The 14,954-nt window shown below is 43.9% G+C and overlaps 5 protein-coding genes; 3 read left to right on the forward strand and 2 right to left on the reverse strand.

Moving 5' to 3' along the window:
- Positions 1-567: 567 nt before the first annotated feature.
- On the forward strand, positions 568-1,578 carry GSBLH_T00006132001 (uncharacterized protein; the record flags this gene model as incomplete). The annotated part of the gene is made up of 7 exons (XM_013039086.1): positions 568-589; positions 656-699; positions 766-874; positions 934-1,190; positions 1,219-1,268; positions 1,299-1,398; positions 1,429-1,578. 7 exons carry the CDS (start codon positions 568-570, stop codon positions 1,576-1,578), a joined length of 732 nt encoding a protein of 243 aa, XP_012894540.1.
- Positions 1,579-4,879: 3,301 nt separating this feature from the next.
- On the reverse strand, positions 4,880-5,107 carry GSBLH_T00000816001 (uncharacterized protein). XM_013039087.1 has 2 exons: positions 5,024-5,107; positions 4,880-4,992 (listed from the first exon to the last, which is right to left on the reverse strand). Exons 1-2 carry the CDS (start codon positions 5,091-5,093, stop codon positions 4,970-4,972), a joined length of 93 nt encoding a protein of 30 aa, XP_012894541.1. The 5' UTR covers positions 5,094-5,107; the 3' UTR covers positions 4,880-4,969.
- Positions 5,108-9,335: 4,228 nt separating this feature from the next.
- On the forward strand, positions 9,336-10,001 carry GSBLH_T00000817001 (uncharacterized protein; the record flags this gene model as incomplete). XM_013039088.1 has 3 exons in its annotated part: positions 9,336-9,401; positions 9,437-9,866; positions 9,904-10,001. The coding sequence occupies 3 exons, from the start codon at positions 9,336-9,338 to the stop codon at positions 9,990-9,992; spliced, it is 585 nt and encodes a 194-aa protein (XP_012894542.1). The 3' UTR covers positions 9,993-10,001.
- Positions 10,002-10,877: 876 nt separating this feature from the next.
- GSBLH_T00000818001 (uncharacterized protein) lies at positions 10,878-12,042 on the forward strand (the record flags this gene model as incomplete). Its single annotated transcript, XM_013039089.1, has 3 exons — positions 10,878-10,918; positions 10,954-11,014; positions 11,047-12,042. 3 exons carry the CDS (start codon positions 10,878-10,880, stop codon positions 12,040-12,042), a joined length of 1,098 nt encoding a protein of 365 aa, XP_012894543.1.
- A 781-nt stretch (positions 12,043-12,823) lies between these two features.
- On the reverse strand, positions 12,824-14,859 carry GSBLH_T00006133001 (uncharacterized protein; the record flags this gene model as incomplete). The annotated part of the gene is made up of 11 exons (XM_013039090.1): positions 12,824-12,830; positions 12,908-13,098; positions 13,129-13,258; positions 13,288-13,396; positions 13,431-13,632; positions 13,664-14,171; positions 14,202-14,396; positions 14,427-14,506; positions 14,538-14,630; positions 14,663-14,806; positions 14,839-14,859. The coding sequence occupies 11 exons, from the start codon at positions 14,857-14,859 to the stop codon at positions 12,824-12,826; spliced, it is 1,680 nt and encodes a 559-aa protein (XP_012894544.1).
- Between the last annotated feature and the right edge of the window lie 95 nt (positions 14,860-14,954).

A 14,954-nucleotide genomic window follows, 5' to 3' on the forward strand; every position in this document is an offset into this window, starting at 1 on the left:
CCTGTACCTGTACCTGTACCTGTACCTGTACCTGTACCTGTACCTGTACCTGTACCTGTACCTGTACCTGTACCTGTACCTGTACCTGTACCTGTACCTGTACCTGTACCTGTACCTGTACCTGTACCTGTACCTGTACCTGTACCTGTACCTGTACCTGTACCTGTACCTGTACCTGTACCTGTACCTGTACCTGTACCTGTACCTGTACCTGTACCTGTACCTGTACCTGTACCTGTACCTGTACCTGTACCTGTACCTGTACCTGTACCTGTACCTGTACCTGTACCTGTACCTGTACCTGTACCTGTACCTGTACCTGTACCTGTACCTGTACCTGTACCTGTACCTGTACCTGTACCTGTACCTGTACCTGTACCTGTACCTGTACCTGTACCTGTACCTGTACCTGTACCTGTACCTGTACCTGTACCTGTACCTGTACCTGTACCTGCACCTACACCTGCACCTGAAGAACCAAATTCGCTTTTGTGTTTTTCTTACTACTAGAAGCTGGAATATATGCATGGGGATGTTGCTCTTCCTTGTTTCGTTCACGTGAAGGTAATGTTCATCGCCTATCGATTGAGTTGGCAAAGAAGATGATGACAGAGCAGGAAATTGTATTCTGTGGCCTGTTTTGCTTCCTTTGTAGGAGAGGCTTACTACTCACATCTCGAATTCGCCCGTTGTCCAATCGTATGCCTCCTACCCGTATGACGCAACCGATACTGTTTTTGGAATGGATGTTTCAATAATGCATAGGTTTGCATTCCTGATATGATTAAGAGGAAGCGTCAATATAGATACACTTACTATTGGCATTTCTACGACATAAACTATAATGTTGAAGTCACATCGTCGTCGCTAAATCGTAGACAAGCGAATGGTCTCCAGATGAGTCTGGTTTTCCCCCGGACCTGTTTTCCTTAGAAAAGAACAACCTCTATTCTGCACTCTTCAACGAGTTGTACACTATTAATAGTGAGTGGGACAACAAGGAGGATTCTTTTCTTTTTTTAACCCATCTGGTCGGGGATATGATGCAACCTCTTCATGTGACGCAACTTGTGAGTAAGGAGTATCCGAAAGGCGACCGAGGCGGTTTGTTGTACACGTTGCACGGTTGTAAGAAGAAGAATTTGCATCTGTTTGCAGATGATCTCGGAAATTATTTCCAGAAAAGAGAGGTATGGGTATTTCGTGGATTGAACATAGTTTAAACAAATTGGTAAAGTAGCTGACACCATGCACTTGCTCTGTGTTCAGTAGGAATTCTGTAGCACTTTGAATCGTAGGAAGAATTGGTATGGTTCTGATACGTTGGAAGTGGGGGTGTTCAATCTGATTCAGAACTGGATAATGGAGTCTCATTACAGAGGTCGTGAAATCTACCAGGTACAAACAGTTGTTGTGGTTGAAGGGTAGATTTTGAATGGTTCTCATTCTTTTTCAAAATCCGCGAAGGAAGAGACTCAAGCAATCTTGCTTCATAGTGTTTGTCGCGCTGCAAGCGCTATTACTCTAACTTTACGACATCTTTTTAACGATACTTGGTTCCTAATTTTTATTGTTTGATGGATCCACAAAAGGTCGACTTACTAATTAATTATTTGAAGTTATTTAAGGTGGGGAAAGCGAATTCGTACTTTTGTAGCAACACGCATTCTATCTCGATTCAGAAAGCAGTTTTTTCCGAAACATACCTGATTCCAGTATATACCACTGCTCGGAGCTTGCCAAGATCCGTTCTTATGTCCATTTTGCTTTCCTTTGCTAACTTGGTAGTTAGAATCCTCTATTAGTAATTTCGACTCGAAAGATTTTAAAGCAATTAAAGGATATGAATGGTTAGTTGTAAATCATGAAAAGTACAAGACGGAGATTTTGGATCACTATTCAAAGCTGGAATGTCTCTCGTTTCTCTTTATTTTTACGAATAGCTTGCTATCTGCTTCTGGATTCTGCTCTCAAACAACTTCCGCAGTTACTCGTTCCGTTTTCCGCTCCTCTGGATCTTCTGCCTGTGGATTTCCTCTGTTCCTGTGTTTCGCTGAGCATCCAGCTTCAGAACCTTCCCTTTGCAATGATCATCGGTCTGAAGTGGATGACAGACACAATTCTGGGTTGTGAAAGTCCCCACAAGGATGAGTTGGCTCCGTACTGCTCGTCGAACTGCTTGGAGCAGCTTCGTGAGATGTGCACGCCATACAGTACGTTTTGCTTGTTCGCTTGTTTTCTAGTTTCCGTGATTGATGGGATGCTTCATGGCCCGGTGTGGAGAGAATACCAAGCCTACCAGTCCGTGTGCAGAGCCAGTTCTTCGCTGCAATCCTTTCTATTCCACAAATCGGAGGAAGAAGCGCACTTGCCAGCGTCGTTCATGCAGCCGCCTTGGACTACGCTTGCCATGAAAACGACTTCTCTTTATCGATTCTCCATGCTCCTATTGCTTCATCCGCCCTTGCTGCTGACGGAGGCCCAGCAATCTAGTATCATTCTCATAACGATGCTGGCGGACGTGTAATGGAAGGGAGGAGGCGTGATCGATATAGGGGGGTTGAGTGCATTTCGTCGGGAATGGTGTGTAATGTGTATTCGGAACTGAGTGGAGCCATATCTAAAATCCCCAAAACGAAGGAGAACAAGCAGGATTTGGCTCAGCTTCAGAAGACGATCAAGAATCTGAACTGCGCTTCCATTCATAAGTGGGCCTTGCTCTGTGTGTGAGATTATTTTTGTAGAGGATATCGTGAGAATCTGATCGAGCTTGTGGAACATTGGATCGATAACATTGTGAGAGACACAGGAATCGTGGCTCCTTACATTTTTGTGATTCTCTCCATTCTGTCAACCGCACTTTATGAGTTGGAGTGGAGCTGTGTGAATAGTGTTCGCACAAAACGGCAACTCTTCGGTTCATCGGAGCGTGTTTGCGAAATGGCAACGCGTGATGACGATACCTTCCCTGTTCTGTTGAAGAGCGTCTTGCAACTGCGTCGATTGCTACTGCAGTACGCGCCACTGATTGAGCAGTATCTCGTTGGTGTTCGCGACTTGCTCAAGAAGGAAATCACGGTGCTTCCGCAGTTGGCAAAAGCGGATAGAATCGATGAGGACGATTGGATTCGCGTTTTGTTCCGTTTGCAGAACCAATCTCTGCAGACACAGCGAAGAGCGTTGTATTTGTGCTATTTGATAACGGCCTGTTCTGACATCCCGCGGTGGCTCACCGATCGCTCCGAAATTCGCTGCATGGGAAGCTTGTATCAGTTGTTGCGATCGTTCTGCGAGAAATTCTACTACCGAACCAATCAGGACTATTCCTACATCTTTCTGTTCATCGATTTGGCAGATATGATTGAGCATTCGCGCTTCTGTCCAGAGCAGTCCACGTACTATCAAGATACGTACAACACGATCCAAGATTTGGTGGATCGTGTGGCGGAAATCCAGCAGGTTCTGTGGAACAATGGACATAGTTGGGAGGGAGTGGATCGCGAAGAACTGGAACAATATGCTGTGTTGTTGACGCGATATCGTCGCATCGAACTGAAAGAAGATGTCATCGTGTAGGGAATAGTATCCCCATTCTCGAATCTAGTCCAATGGATATGCTGTCGGAAGCGTTGCTCGAGCAATTTTTGAAAGTGCTGAGAACCTCTCTGCAAGGCAATGTTTTACCTGGGTCTGTTATGGAGCTAATTCGGTCATTCCACCAGTCATTGCTTGTGCTGAGATCGGTGATTTCGCAGCTGAATGTTGCCCACATCGTACGCTCGCTGGTTGGTTGCGCACTAGATGGAACGATGTCGGAATGCGTGGATGTCCGTGAACAGCGAAGAGAGCGAAGCGAACGATTCTGCTTCTACGAGGAATAATAATAATAATAATAACAATAACACAAGAGGAATTAGTCTCTTCGACTACTTTGCCTCGCAAGTTCAGAGCTATATCGTGGAATTTCGAGCGAGAAGTGTGATGGATAGGATCGAATTATCGACGATCCCTCGGGAGGCTTTAGTCTCGTCTCCAGGCGATTTTACTGCAATGGCGCGTGCTGCGCGCTCTTTCTCCCTGAGGAAATAAAGCAGCTGTTTCTCCTCATCGGCAGCTCTGGGATGATGTCGCTGATCCGTCTGCTAGAGGAGGAGATGAAAAGGATGGTGGGGAAGCAAATCGACGAGTTCTGGGAGCAGATGAAATACGTGGGCTTGATGGAGTTTATGATTCACGTCGTTTACGATGCCTGTACGGAGGCGATGAAGGAAAGTCACGGGGATATCTGGTCGTTCTGCGCGGGCGTGCAGGCGGAGTTGGGCGATTCGTCGGCTGAATGGATCGAGGCGCGCGCCTCCTTGTTTGTGGAGCCCAAAGTTCCGTTCTGTATCGATGAATCGTGCGCATATTTGGTGGGCGTGATCCAGCAACACTCGGTGATCTCTGCCGACCAGCTGCAATCCTTCACGCAGTCGCTGGCGATTTGGAGCGCGTGCGCTCAGCAAGCGACGGGCGTGTGGACGGGACATGTGCTGGAAGGATTTCATGGGATCGCGCTGATTCTGAGCGCCTTGCACCAATCCTTTGAAACGTTTTGCTATGACGTTTTGAATGGAGTGCTGAACAGCGATCGGAAAGACGTGGGGTGTGAAAGGAAGAAATGATGTCTAGAAAGGCCGCTATTTGAAAGCCGTGCAAACTGTCTCCCAGTTTTTCTATCAGTGTCCGAAGTTAAGGAAGTCGATGCCCCAAGCATGCTTTTTGCGTTCTTTGGCGTATTCATGGAAATCAGAGTTTTATTTAGGGTGTACGAGGGGCAAGATGTGTTGGATAGTGAAACTTCAGAAAGTGACTGCTTTGTTTGTTTGCTCAAACATGCTAATCAAAGTTACCTTCCTGAATGCGCTCCACCGCCTTCATTCTATGAGATTCCATCAACTTGGGAAGACCTAATAGATTCGAGACGAAGTTATCGTAGATCACACGCGACAACTACCAAATAAACACGTACAAGAGAAGCCACATTCACATCCTTTGAAACACAAAGAAGCAGTAACGATATTTTGAAGGGATAGAAAAAGGGAAGGCTGCATCAAAGTAAACTTTCATTCATACAAGAAGGAAATGTGAGGAATGGAGATATCAACAAGGTAGAGCAGACCAAAAATCGTCCAATATACAAGGCTATACTGTTACAAATAAAAGAACATATCATACAATTCGACATACTCTTCGTGCGAATGAAATCGCATGATCGACAAGGTACGATAAATCGGGTATGCGCAACCGATGATATTCCTGCAATGTTATCGAAAGAGGTCGCGAAAACTTACGCAAGCATCGAGGGACCAAAGATAACGAAGAAGAAGATGCTACTCAGTAAAACCGAAATGCTCACGAGTAAGGAAACACGCACATTGACCTTCTTGCTGATATTCATCAATGATGCTACACATCACGCTTAAGCTTTAAAATGACGGTAGTTTTCTAGTTGGCTGTCTACTAATGACAGTTTCTCTTCGATTTTGTTGAGAACGATTTCCATGTAAAAATAGTGTATCGAGTCAATTTGCAAAAAGAGCAGTTAGACCGAGACGTACAACTTGGCAGAATAAAGAATGGAGTGTCTCTTATAGTCAGCCATGTTGGGAAGTGAGTCGAAAGGGAATGAAGGTGTTCATTATATACGTAATAAGTATTACTCAGAATTAATGGTTCAAGGATTGTTGAAAGAATTAATTCAATTTGATTATTAGTATATATTTTGATAATGGCAATTAATATGTGATTTTCACTAATTCTGAATTAATGTTAAGAGAATTATTAGATTACTACTTCTGATGAGCTGTTTATGGTAAATGTGACTTATTATAATCTACTCACAATTGAAAGATGTGTTGTAATACTCGGTATTGAATAGTTTTGAATTAGTTTCTATGGAATGATGAGTGAAAATTAAAAATAGTAATAATTAATAAGAATAAATCCTAGGAATTAATATTTGCAACATTATTGTTGAGATTATTAGATTGCAATTAATAATTGGATTATTTCCAGACTTATTATAGAATTTTGCACAAATTTTCTATCATTTCTATCACAAACAACAATGAACATAATTCTACTGGTAAAATACACTTCAAACAGATGATGCTTCTTGGGGGTTGCGTCTAGGGCGTCGATGAAAGCGTCTATTGGCTTTATTCCCATGCTCTGCTTGATTGTTCGCGTTTGATGGAGCGGATTGAACTGGTGGAGCAGTTTGCTTCGGTTTGCTCATTTGTGGTGCTGGACGAGTTGCTTGAGCGTGCTGATCGGGTTGTGGATTCTCATAATTCTTCTTTCCTTTGCCAGTTCTGTTTCTTTGCTTTTTATTTTGAGTGGGTTGAGTAGGTTGAGTAGGCTGAGTGGGTTGAGTAGGCTGAGTAGGTTGAGTAAACTGAGCTGGCTGAGCTGGCTGAGCTGGCTGAGCTGGCTGAAGCGGCTGAAGTGGCTGTGGTTTGAAAACAGGTGTTGGTTGAGGGAATTGAACTGGTATTGGCTGATCGGGTTGTTGATCTTCATAATACTTCTTTCCTTTTCTAGTTCTACTTCTTTGCTTTTTAGGTTGAGTGGGTTGAGTAGGTTGAGTAGGCTGAGTAGGCTGAGTAGGCTGAACTGGCTGTGGTTTGAAAATGGGTGTTGGTTGATTGACTTGTGGATTTTCAGTATTCTTCTTTCCCTTTTCATTCCGATTCCTTGGACGCTCTGGTTGAGCGGGTTGAGTAGGTTGAGTAGGTTGAGCGGGTTGAGCGGGTTGAGCGGGTTGTACTGGCTGTGGTTTGAAAATGGGTTTTAATTGAGGCGCGTTTTTCTCCTGTCTTTTCAACCTCGGCATTTTTGGAACGACTTGTGGACCTTCTGTCCGCTCTTGGTTCGTCTTCTTTGTAGTGCCCACAAAAGGCTCTTCAATCTCGTCTCGCGCCTTCGAAATCATTCTCTGATTACACTTCTCTATAAATTGCTGGGGAGCCAGGAGAACGGATCCCGATTCTTCTGTCACCAAATAAAACTTGCCATCCTTGCTCTGTTCCAATATCATTTTGCTTAGCGCTTCCATCTCCTCCTTACTCGGGTCATGAGCCCATTTCACTACCGGTCAACCACCAAACAAAACAAAAACGGGGCGTCGTCACTTCGTAATACTCTGTGTATGCGTTATATTTGTTCACGATGTAATCCGTTTCAGCGAAGCACGGAGGACAAACTCCCAAATCGAACGCTTGCACCGTGTTGTTATCCTGCAATCGATCCATCGAAATCGAGGTCGAAGCCACGAATTTCTCGTCTTCATACACCACCAGCATGCGTTCCTGTTTGAAATGATCCACAATGCAGTCGTAAAGCTTCACCTCGTTGTCCTGCGTGTAGTTCCCCGCGGGAATCACGAACCAGGCTCCGTGATAATTCACTTCAATCAGCAATCCCTAACGATCACCACACTCTGCCAAAATCCATACTTCCTTCACCACAAATCGCTGCCCTTCCTTCAAAAAGAATCGAGACAACGGCCGCGGCGTTTGGCTCAGCGACAGAACAGAACCGTTGATCGAAATGCAATAGGATTGAGGCGTTTCCAGCATTCTCCACTTCAATAAACCCACAAAAAGCGAATTCCTACCACTTCGAGAAGCACTTCGTTCATGTTTTGGAAGGATTCAATGCGCAAATGGTAGGTGTCTGATTCGGTTTCCACCGTCAGCATCATCATAATCGTGAGAACGTGGTCATTCTCCAGTCCCAACGCATCCAGAGACTCGGAGTACCGCGATTCCTCAATGTCGAAATTGTGCATAAACAGCAAATAGCTTCGATGGATGCCCAAATGATTCTGTGCGATGATTCGGTCAACGAGCAAATACTTCGAAGGCTGAAACGATATCATCAAACGGAGATTGGTGGTTGCAATTGATCACAAACTGCTTATTTGCGATCCAAGCGCACAGTTTCATGTCTGGGTTGTCGGATATGTTCAGAATGGTTCTAATCGTCAACGCACTCTGATTTACTCACGACTCTTCCTCCTTTTCTTTTCTCATTGTATTGCTATTATCTTCCCTCTCTTCCTCCTCTTCCTCAGTTTCCTCCTCTTCCTCCGCTTCCTCCTCACTACTCGAGTTTGAAATGGGTGAAGAACTATTTTTGCTATAACTAGATCGCTCAAGTAAGTCGTCATCACAAGCTTGGTTATCTTCATCCAAATCGGATTCAATAGAATGTTCATCGCTCCTACTCTCGGAATCGTTTATATCATTAGATTCATCCCGTTCAGAATACTTGTTTGACTCATAACCATCATCACTATTTATCCCGATCAGATCATCAATATCGGATGCTTCAGCGTCATCATCATGATTCACAGATAAATCGCTACCGTAACTTGAAATGGGAGAAGACCTGGATATCACAAAAACAATCATACAGTACAGTTCTTCTTGCTCACTATAACTGTATTCACTTGAATAACTCGCCAAACTCTCTTCAGGATCATCAGTTGAAGAGGAGAGAATTGGAAGATCATCCACTATATATCAAACGAAATTCGTTCGTTTACAGTTATCAGAACTATGCTTTCTCATAGAAACAGCAACTATTGCAACAAAAAAGTGCAAAATCCCAAAAGAATTCAGTATTCTAATAAAAATAACGTCAAAATGGCTTGGATGAAGAGTTTTCTTGTTTTGCTTTCATTAATACTTCCTATCTTCTTATTGGAGTACTATGTAATGGTTCCAGTGTTTGTTACTCCAGTTTGGAATCGTGCCGTTGCTACAAATGCGACGCTGCTAAGAAAGCAAACTATATGTAGGTATGCTGCTGTTTTGATAGATAGACTTAAATGAGGAACCTCGAAGTCGATTTACTGTAATTATTGTGACATTTAATGAGGCGCTACTAGAAAAAACGTAGGGTAATTCGTTTAGCTGCTAGCTTAGTGTGAACAATGTGTTAGAGAATACGAATCCCTTATATTTGAAGGAAGTGCTTATTATTGATGATTTATCTGATACTCCAGTTAAAGGCTGGGAAAATGATACTCGTGTCCGTATTGTTCGGTCTAGTACTTTTCTCGTTTATTTTTTTACCTTAGAAACTAATTTAGGGCTCATCAATGCTAGAAGATTCGGTGGAAACGAAGCTCGTGGAGAGTTTCTTGCGTTTATCGATGCCCATGTTTTTGTGAGTCCTCACTGGCTGGATACCCCTCACAGACTTCTCAGTGAAGTAGATAAAGCCTTTGTCGCCTCAGCCGTAGGATCCACGCACAATTGTGAACTATTTGAACTTCAATCTGGATGGAGAAAACTACAAACCGAGGTCGTGGACCACTGGAATCGGGTCTTCGGCCACCTTCACGTGGAGTTTGGACATTATGTGGGGTGGAGGCTCGTCGAAGGACAGCTACTCGCCCATCACCATGGGCATGTTTGCAACGAGCAAATTCTGGTGGAGCAAAGGGCAGATGGATCCTGGAATGGGGCGTTGGGGCTTAGAAAACATTGAAATCTCGCTGCGCACTTGGCTTTGCGGCGGTCGGATTGTTGTAGCGAAGGATAGTTACGTGGCGCACTTGTTTCGGACTCGCTTCGCCTACAAAGTGAACAATAATGATATCATTCGAAATAAACTGCGCGTAGCAATGGTTTGGTTCGACAAGGAGTCGCAGCAACGTTTTTTCAATGCCAGCAAAACCAAGCTGAAGAATGGAAAGCCTGTCATGAATTATGGTGATATCTCGGATCGTCTTGCTCTGAAGAAGGAACTGAATTGCAAGCCGTTCTCGTGGTATACCGAGTTTTTCCAAGGAAGAGCGCCGTGTGGTAAACGTAGGAAATGAGGAGGAGGAAGGGGTGTGACATCTAGGGGAACGTTGTGGAAAAGGCAACACGATCAACCTAAAGGATATTAAAAACTTTGATATGAAGAAAGCTTTTTATGAAAAGGATTGGTGAGTTTTCACAGTGTTTGTTCGAATATGTCCAATGATGACTTGCTCTCACTGAATATTGACGACCTGGAAATTGAACAGCACCAACAGGAACGTAGGAAGCACTTCGGACGAAGATGAAGTCTAGGAAAGAGAGAGACCGTCGAAAAAGAAGTTCCAAATAGTCCGAAACGAGTAGAGAGAGAACCAATCCTTCCTTCTCCCATTCCAAACAATCTACCTCAAACCGAGGTTAGCGTGATTTCTCAGAATCCACATGCTGCAAAACCGGGAGGGAGAGAAGGATCAGACAATTCGGTAGTGGTTGTGCCAAACTCTACAAACTAGACGATACGAATAGACGATTTCGATACTCGGTGGGAGTTTGCGCAGGCTGTTCTAAAGAAAAGGAATGAATACAAGGGTGAGGAGTTGATGTCTATCTAAACGAAAGATGTGATGTCGATATTAGATGTCAAATCCAACCACTTTCTAAAAACAAGAAGAATGATTCTGCAGATTGAGAGCATAAAGAAAACTGAAACGGGTTACTTCTGTGAGTTTTCTGATCTTACCGATAAGATTTACGGAACCCTAAGCAAGTAATAAAAGTTGCATGACGATTCAAGTGTAGCGATATCGTAAAGGAATACCAGAGGTGTCTAGAAGTCACAACGGTTCTTTGTATTGATAAAGCTCCGATTTTACACGTTACCCAATCTGGCAATATGTATATAGTTATTACGATAGACTGCATCTTTGCAATCTTCTCCAAATTTGATGAAATTGCCTTTCTTGTTTGTTCGAATCCAATAGAAATTCGATACGTAGATGACCAGTGATCACGACGTAGCCTTCATTATAGTCAAACAGAGAAATAGGAGAACCGCTCTTACTTTCTGTTTTAAAAATGGATTTAACTCTGGCTAATACGAAGAAACGGCTCATTGAGTAAGCGATACGAATTGATCCAGTTTAATGCGTAGTGAGGGAAAAATAGCACCCCTGCATCAACAATCCACAGATAATGAAGATGACATTTTTATTGTATCCACTTTTGCTTGAGTGATGATTTACAGGTTTTTACGAATCCCTCTCTAAAAGATGTTATCCAAATTATCTTCAAAGACTGTCTAGAAGCTTTCAAGGGAAAGCGAACAGTGCGGATTGTCACTCTTCAAGAGTATTGTGAACTGGAGGACCAAACTATCACAGAAGTAGCCGAAAATGAGGGAGATGATATGGGTTTCATTGTTTCAGACTTTTTCAATAATTTGGGATCCTATCGTGATGACACCATTTTGGTCTACTCTCATACGTTAGACAGCACTCAGACCTTTATCAAGACTTATTGTAGTGACTACCAAAATATTGTATGTTCCACCGATATTCAGACGCAAGGAAGAGGCCGAACTTCGAATACTTGGGTTTCTCCTGTTGGCTGCATGATGTTTTCCTACAACAGTGCTGTGCAGAAACATGAATTTGGTGGAATGATACAGTATATGGATGCGTTGGTTATGTGTCAGGCAATCAAGGAGTTGAAGGGAGCGGATTGCATCGATGTCAACATCAAGTGGCCGAATGATGTATACGTTAATCGCTCGCAAAAGATCTGTGGCATCTTATGTCAATCGGTCTACATGAATGGAGTGTTCAACGTGACGTCCGGCATTGGGGTCAACGTTAGCAACCGAAAGCCGACTACCTGTTTAGAAGAGCAGATCAAGCTGAAGACAGGGAAGGTGGTGCATCTGAGTCGAGCGGAGCTTTTGGGTCATTACATGCGCATATGGAACTCTTATTTCCCTCTCTTCGCCAAGCAGGGCTTTGCTCCCTTCTTAGAACGATACTATCAGTTGTGGTTGCACTCCAACCAGTCAGTGAATGTGTTGAAGGATGATGGAAGCTATTCCAATGTCATTATCAAGGGAATCACTCCCTATGGGTATCTCCAAGCGGTCAGCGAGAGTGGAGAAATGTTGGAACTCCTGCCGGACGGAAACTCGTTCAACTTCTTGGATGGGTTGATCTCGAAGAAGGTGTGTCATGTTTGTAACAAACACATCAAATAATCGCAGGACAGCACGACACGCTTTCAAAACTACTCGTCTGGTTCCACTCCAAGCAGGTTAAGAGAACTTCGGCTGCTTTCTCCGTTCTCCCCAGTCGCTCCAGGACTTCTCCCCACAGTCTCCATGCGCTTGTGATTCGATTATCTCTCTGCAGCACATTGCTAACGATCTGCTCCGCATCGAGAAGCTGCTTCGTGCAGTTGTGCTCTTTTGTTAGCAGCGCGTCCAAAGTCGTGTCCTTGTCGTTTCGCATCTTTTCCACGTCCTCAAGCTACAAATCATGATGAAAGCGCAGCAGTACGATCTGAGTAGCAGCGCTGACAAGCGCTCCAGCCTCCAAAAGTTGTGTATCGACGAGTTGTGGGCCGTAAAGCTTCGATTCGTTGAGTAATTTCCATGCCTCTGCATCATTTCCTTTGGAGAAAAGGACGCGAGAACGCTGCATCGAAGGAAAGGAGGAAAACGTACTTCGTTGAGAATGCGAGAACGCATTATGGGCGAGTTATCCGAGATGCTGGTGAGATAATCGAAGAGTCTCTCCGATTCGGATGTTATTAAATGTAAACTATAAAACTGACAAGCGAAAAACAGGCAATCCGCCCATTCCTGGGAATTGCCCACTGCAGAATCGATCTGTCGCTTGACACGTTGCACCATTTTATCGTGCTGTTAAGTCTGCATTCTACACTCAGCAATTCAAGGATATCACAAATGAAGAAGCCGCTTTTCCCTTTTCACAGCTCTCCAGCTTGCACTGCAGCAATCTATTCGTTATACTCTTTCAGTCCCTGAAGATTACTGAAGACTCAGCGAATCACCACAGATCGTTCTAGCTCGATTCAGCGCTGTACACGACGCATCATACCCTTGCAATTGATACGTCAAGATCAATCGAAGTGGCCATGCTTCCGCGAAATATGGGTTTTGTTCCTCTATCTGGAGCAGTTGCTCCATGGCTTTCTCGAAGTCTCCTTGTTCTGCCAGAATCAACGCGATATTGTATCTCACATAAGGATTTGGGTTGCGAATCCATTGCAAGTAACGCAGTCCCGTGTTCTATGCGTGAGTCAACGCGCCTGTGCCTACCAAATACTCCGACCGTTTGCTGAAGAAAGGAATGGAGCGGGCTTGGAAGAGATAGGAAACGCCGGTAAGCTCCATAGCTTGCGAAACGATTGCTTCCTTCTTGCAATCTTTCAGAACGAGCGCCGCAAAGCTAGAGTCAAACTCTGCCACCATCTCTACTGCATGCAATCATCCACACGATTCAAATGTGCCAGACAGACCCGAGCGGAGAACAATAACGGTATCGATCGGTCCATAAACTTTGTGTTTTCCTCGCTTTCGCCGTATTCTGCCGATGATTCATCGCATCCAAAAATGCCTACGATCGATGTCGGTCACACAGTTTTCTAACGCTTGCAAACACAACACGTATTTTTCGCTTCGGTAGTGCGCAGTGGCGATCAAATACCACAAGAAGGCGCTGTGTCCCAGCAGCTGCACCATTTTCTCCAAATAGGTTACACATTCTCTGAAAAGGCCTGCTGCAGTATAGGCTTCGAAGGCCAATTTACAAATATCCAGTTTCTTTTGATAAGAATGGAGTGTCAATGCCTACAATCCGAATGCTGCTAATCTCGTCGATGTGTTCCTGCAAGATTCGAAGCAGCAAAATGGCTTCTTCGAGGGCTGTCTGTGGGATCTGAATGGAATCAAGATCGTGCGGTGTGTAAATGGAATAGTACACAGAAGGATGAACCACGTAAATCAAAAGAGAAGCAAATCGCTGCAGCAGAGTGATATAGCACGCAATAGGGAACGGGTTTTGTGGGAATGGGCCTGCGGTGATTAGAAAGATGCGATAGGTGTCGATAGCCACGGAAAGCGGGGCATGGAGAATGAAATACTGCGGCAGTTCCATCAGCACAGTGAAAACGATTCCTGTGTCGAACTTTGGAATCGTTTGCAGCACAGAAAACGGTGAATTTGATTGTTTGCTGTATTGCAAAACGTCCCATAGAAGAAGAAGCAATCGCTCCGACTCGGCGTGAGAATTCTCTGCTGGATTGTGCTGCAGAGCATCACAACCAAGAGCCAAAGCCACCGAAATGATTACGACTTGATATCTACACCTGAGAGAAGGATGTAACGAATACGGAGAAAGATTGACGAGATGGTTCTGCACGGTCTCCATTCTCAGTTTCTCAACGATGTGCCACCCATCATTCTGTACAGAGTAAGCTTCGGGATTCGTATTGTCATCGTCTGAGTCGTTTTCGTCTTCCTCGACATCCTGCGATTGATTCATTAGTTTACTGATGTTCTTCTTTACATTGGCAGTGATGTTGTCTCTACCTTCCAAATTGATCCTCAAAGTCTACCTTATTTCGATAAATGTGTTTGCTGTTTTGGGGAATCGCCCACGATTCAGCTGAATAAGTGTAGCCAACGCAATCGCTTCCTTTGTGTGATTTCAAGTTTGAATAGTGTACCGGATAGGTTGGGCTTGCATTGAGAGCAGCTTGAATATGTTTCCAAGCACTATGGTCACGTCCGCGCTTGCTAATCGAATGGTCTGCTTTTACCTAGCCAGGTAAGGTTTTCTATGTATATCTACTGTTTCTGCATAGGCAATTTGATCTTCCTTCGTCCGAAACTTTGATTTGAATGTCTTTCCCTGTTTCACATTTTTCATATATTGCCTCTGATGTCTTTTTACATCATCCCACTTCCTTGCAGCTCGTAATTCGTCAATAAAGTTCTATATATAAAACAAGCATTGCCTGGGCATACTTCGTATTCTATTTCGCTCATAATGTGTTAAAATTCACCTTTTAAATCTTTACAATAGAATAGTGCAAATAAGCGTTCACATTCCTCTATTATTTTTCTAAAAGGAGTATAAATTG

This window comes from Blastocystis hominis, assembly GCF_000151665.1.
Source record: "Blastocystis hominis, Singapore isolate B (sub-type 7) whole genome shotgun sequence assembly, scaffold_1".
Classification (NCBI taxonomy): Eukaryota; class Bigyra; order Opalinata; family Blastocystidae; genus Blastocystis; species Blastocystis hominis.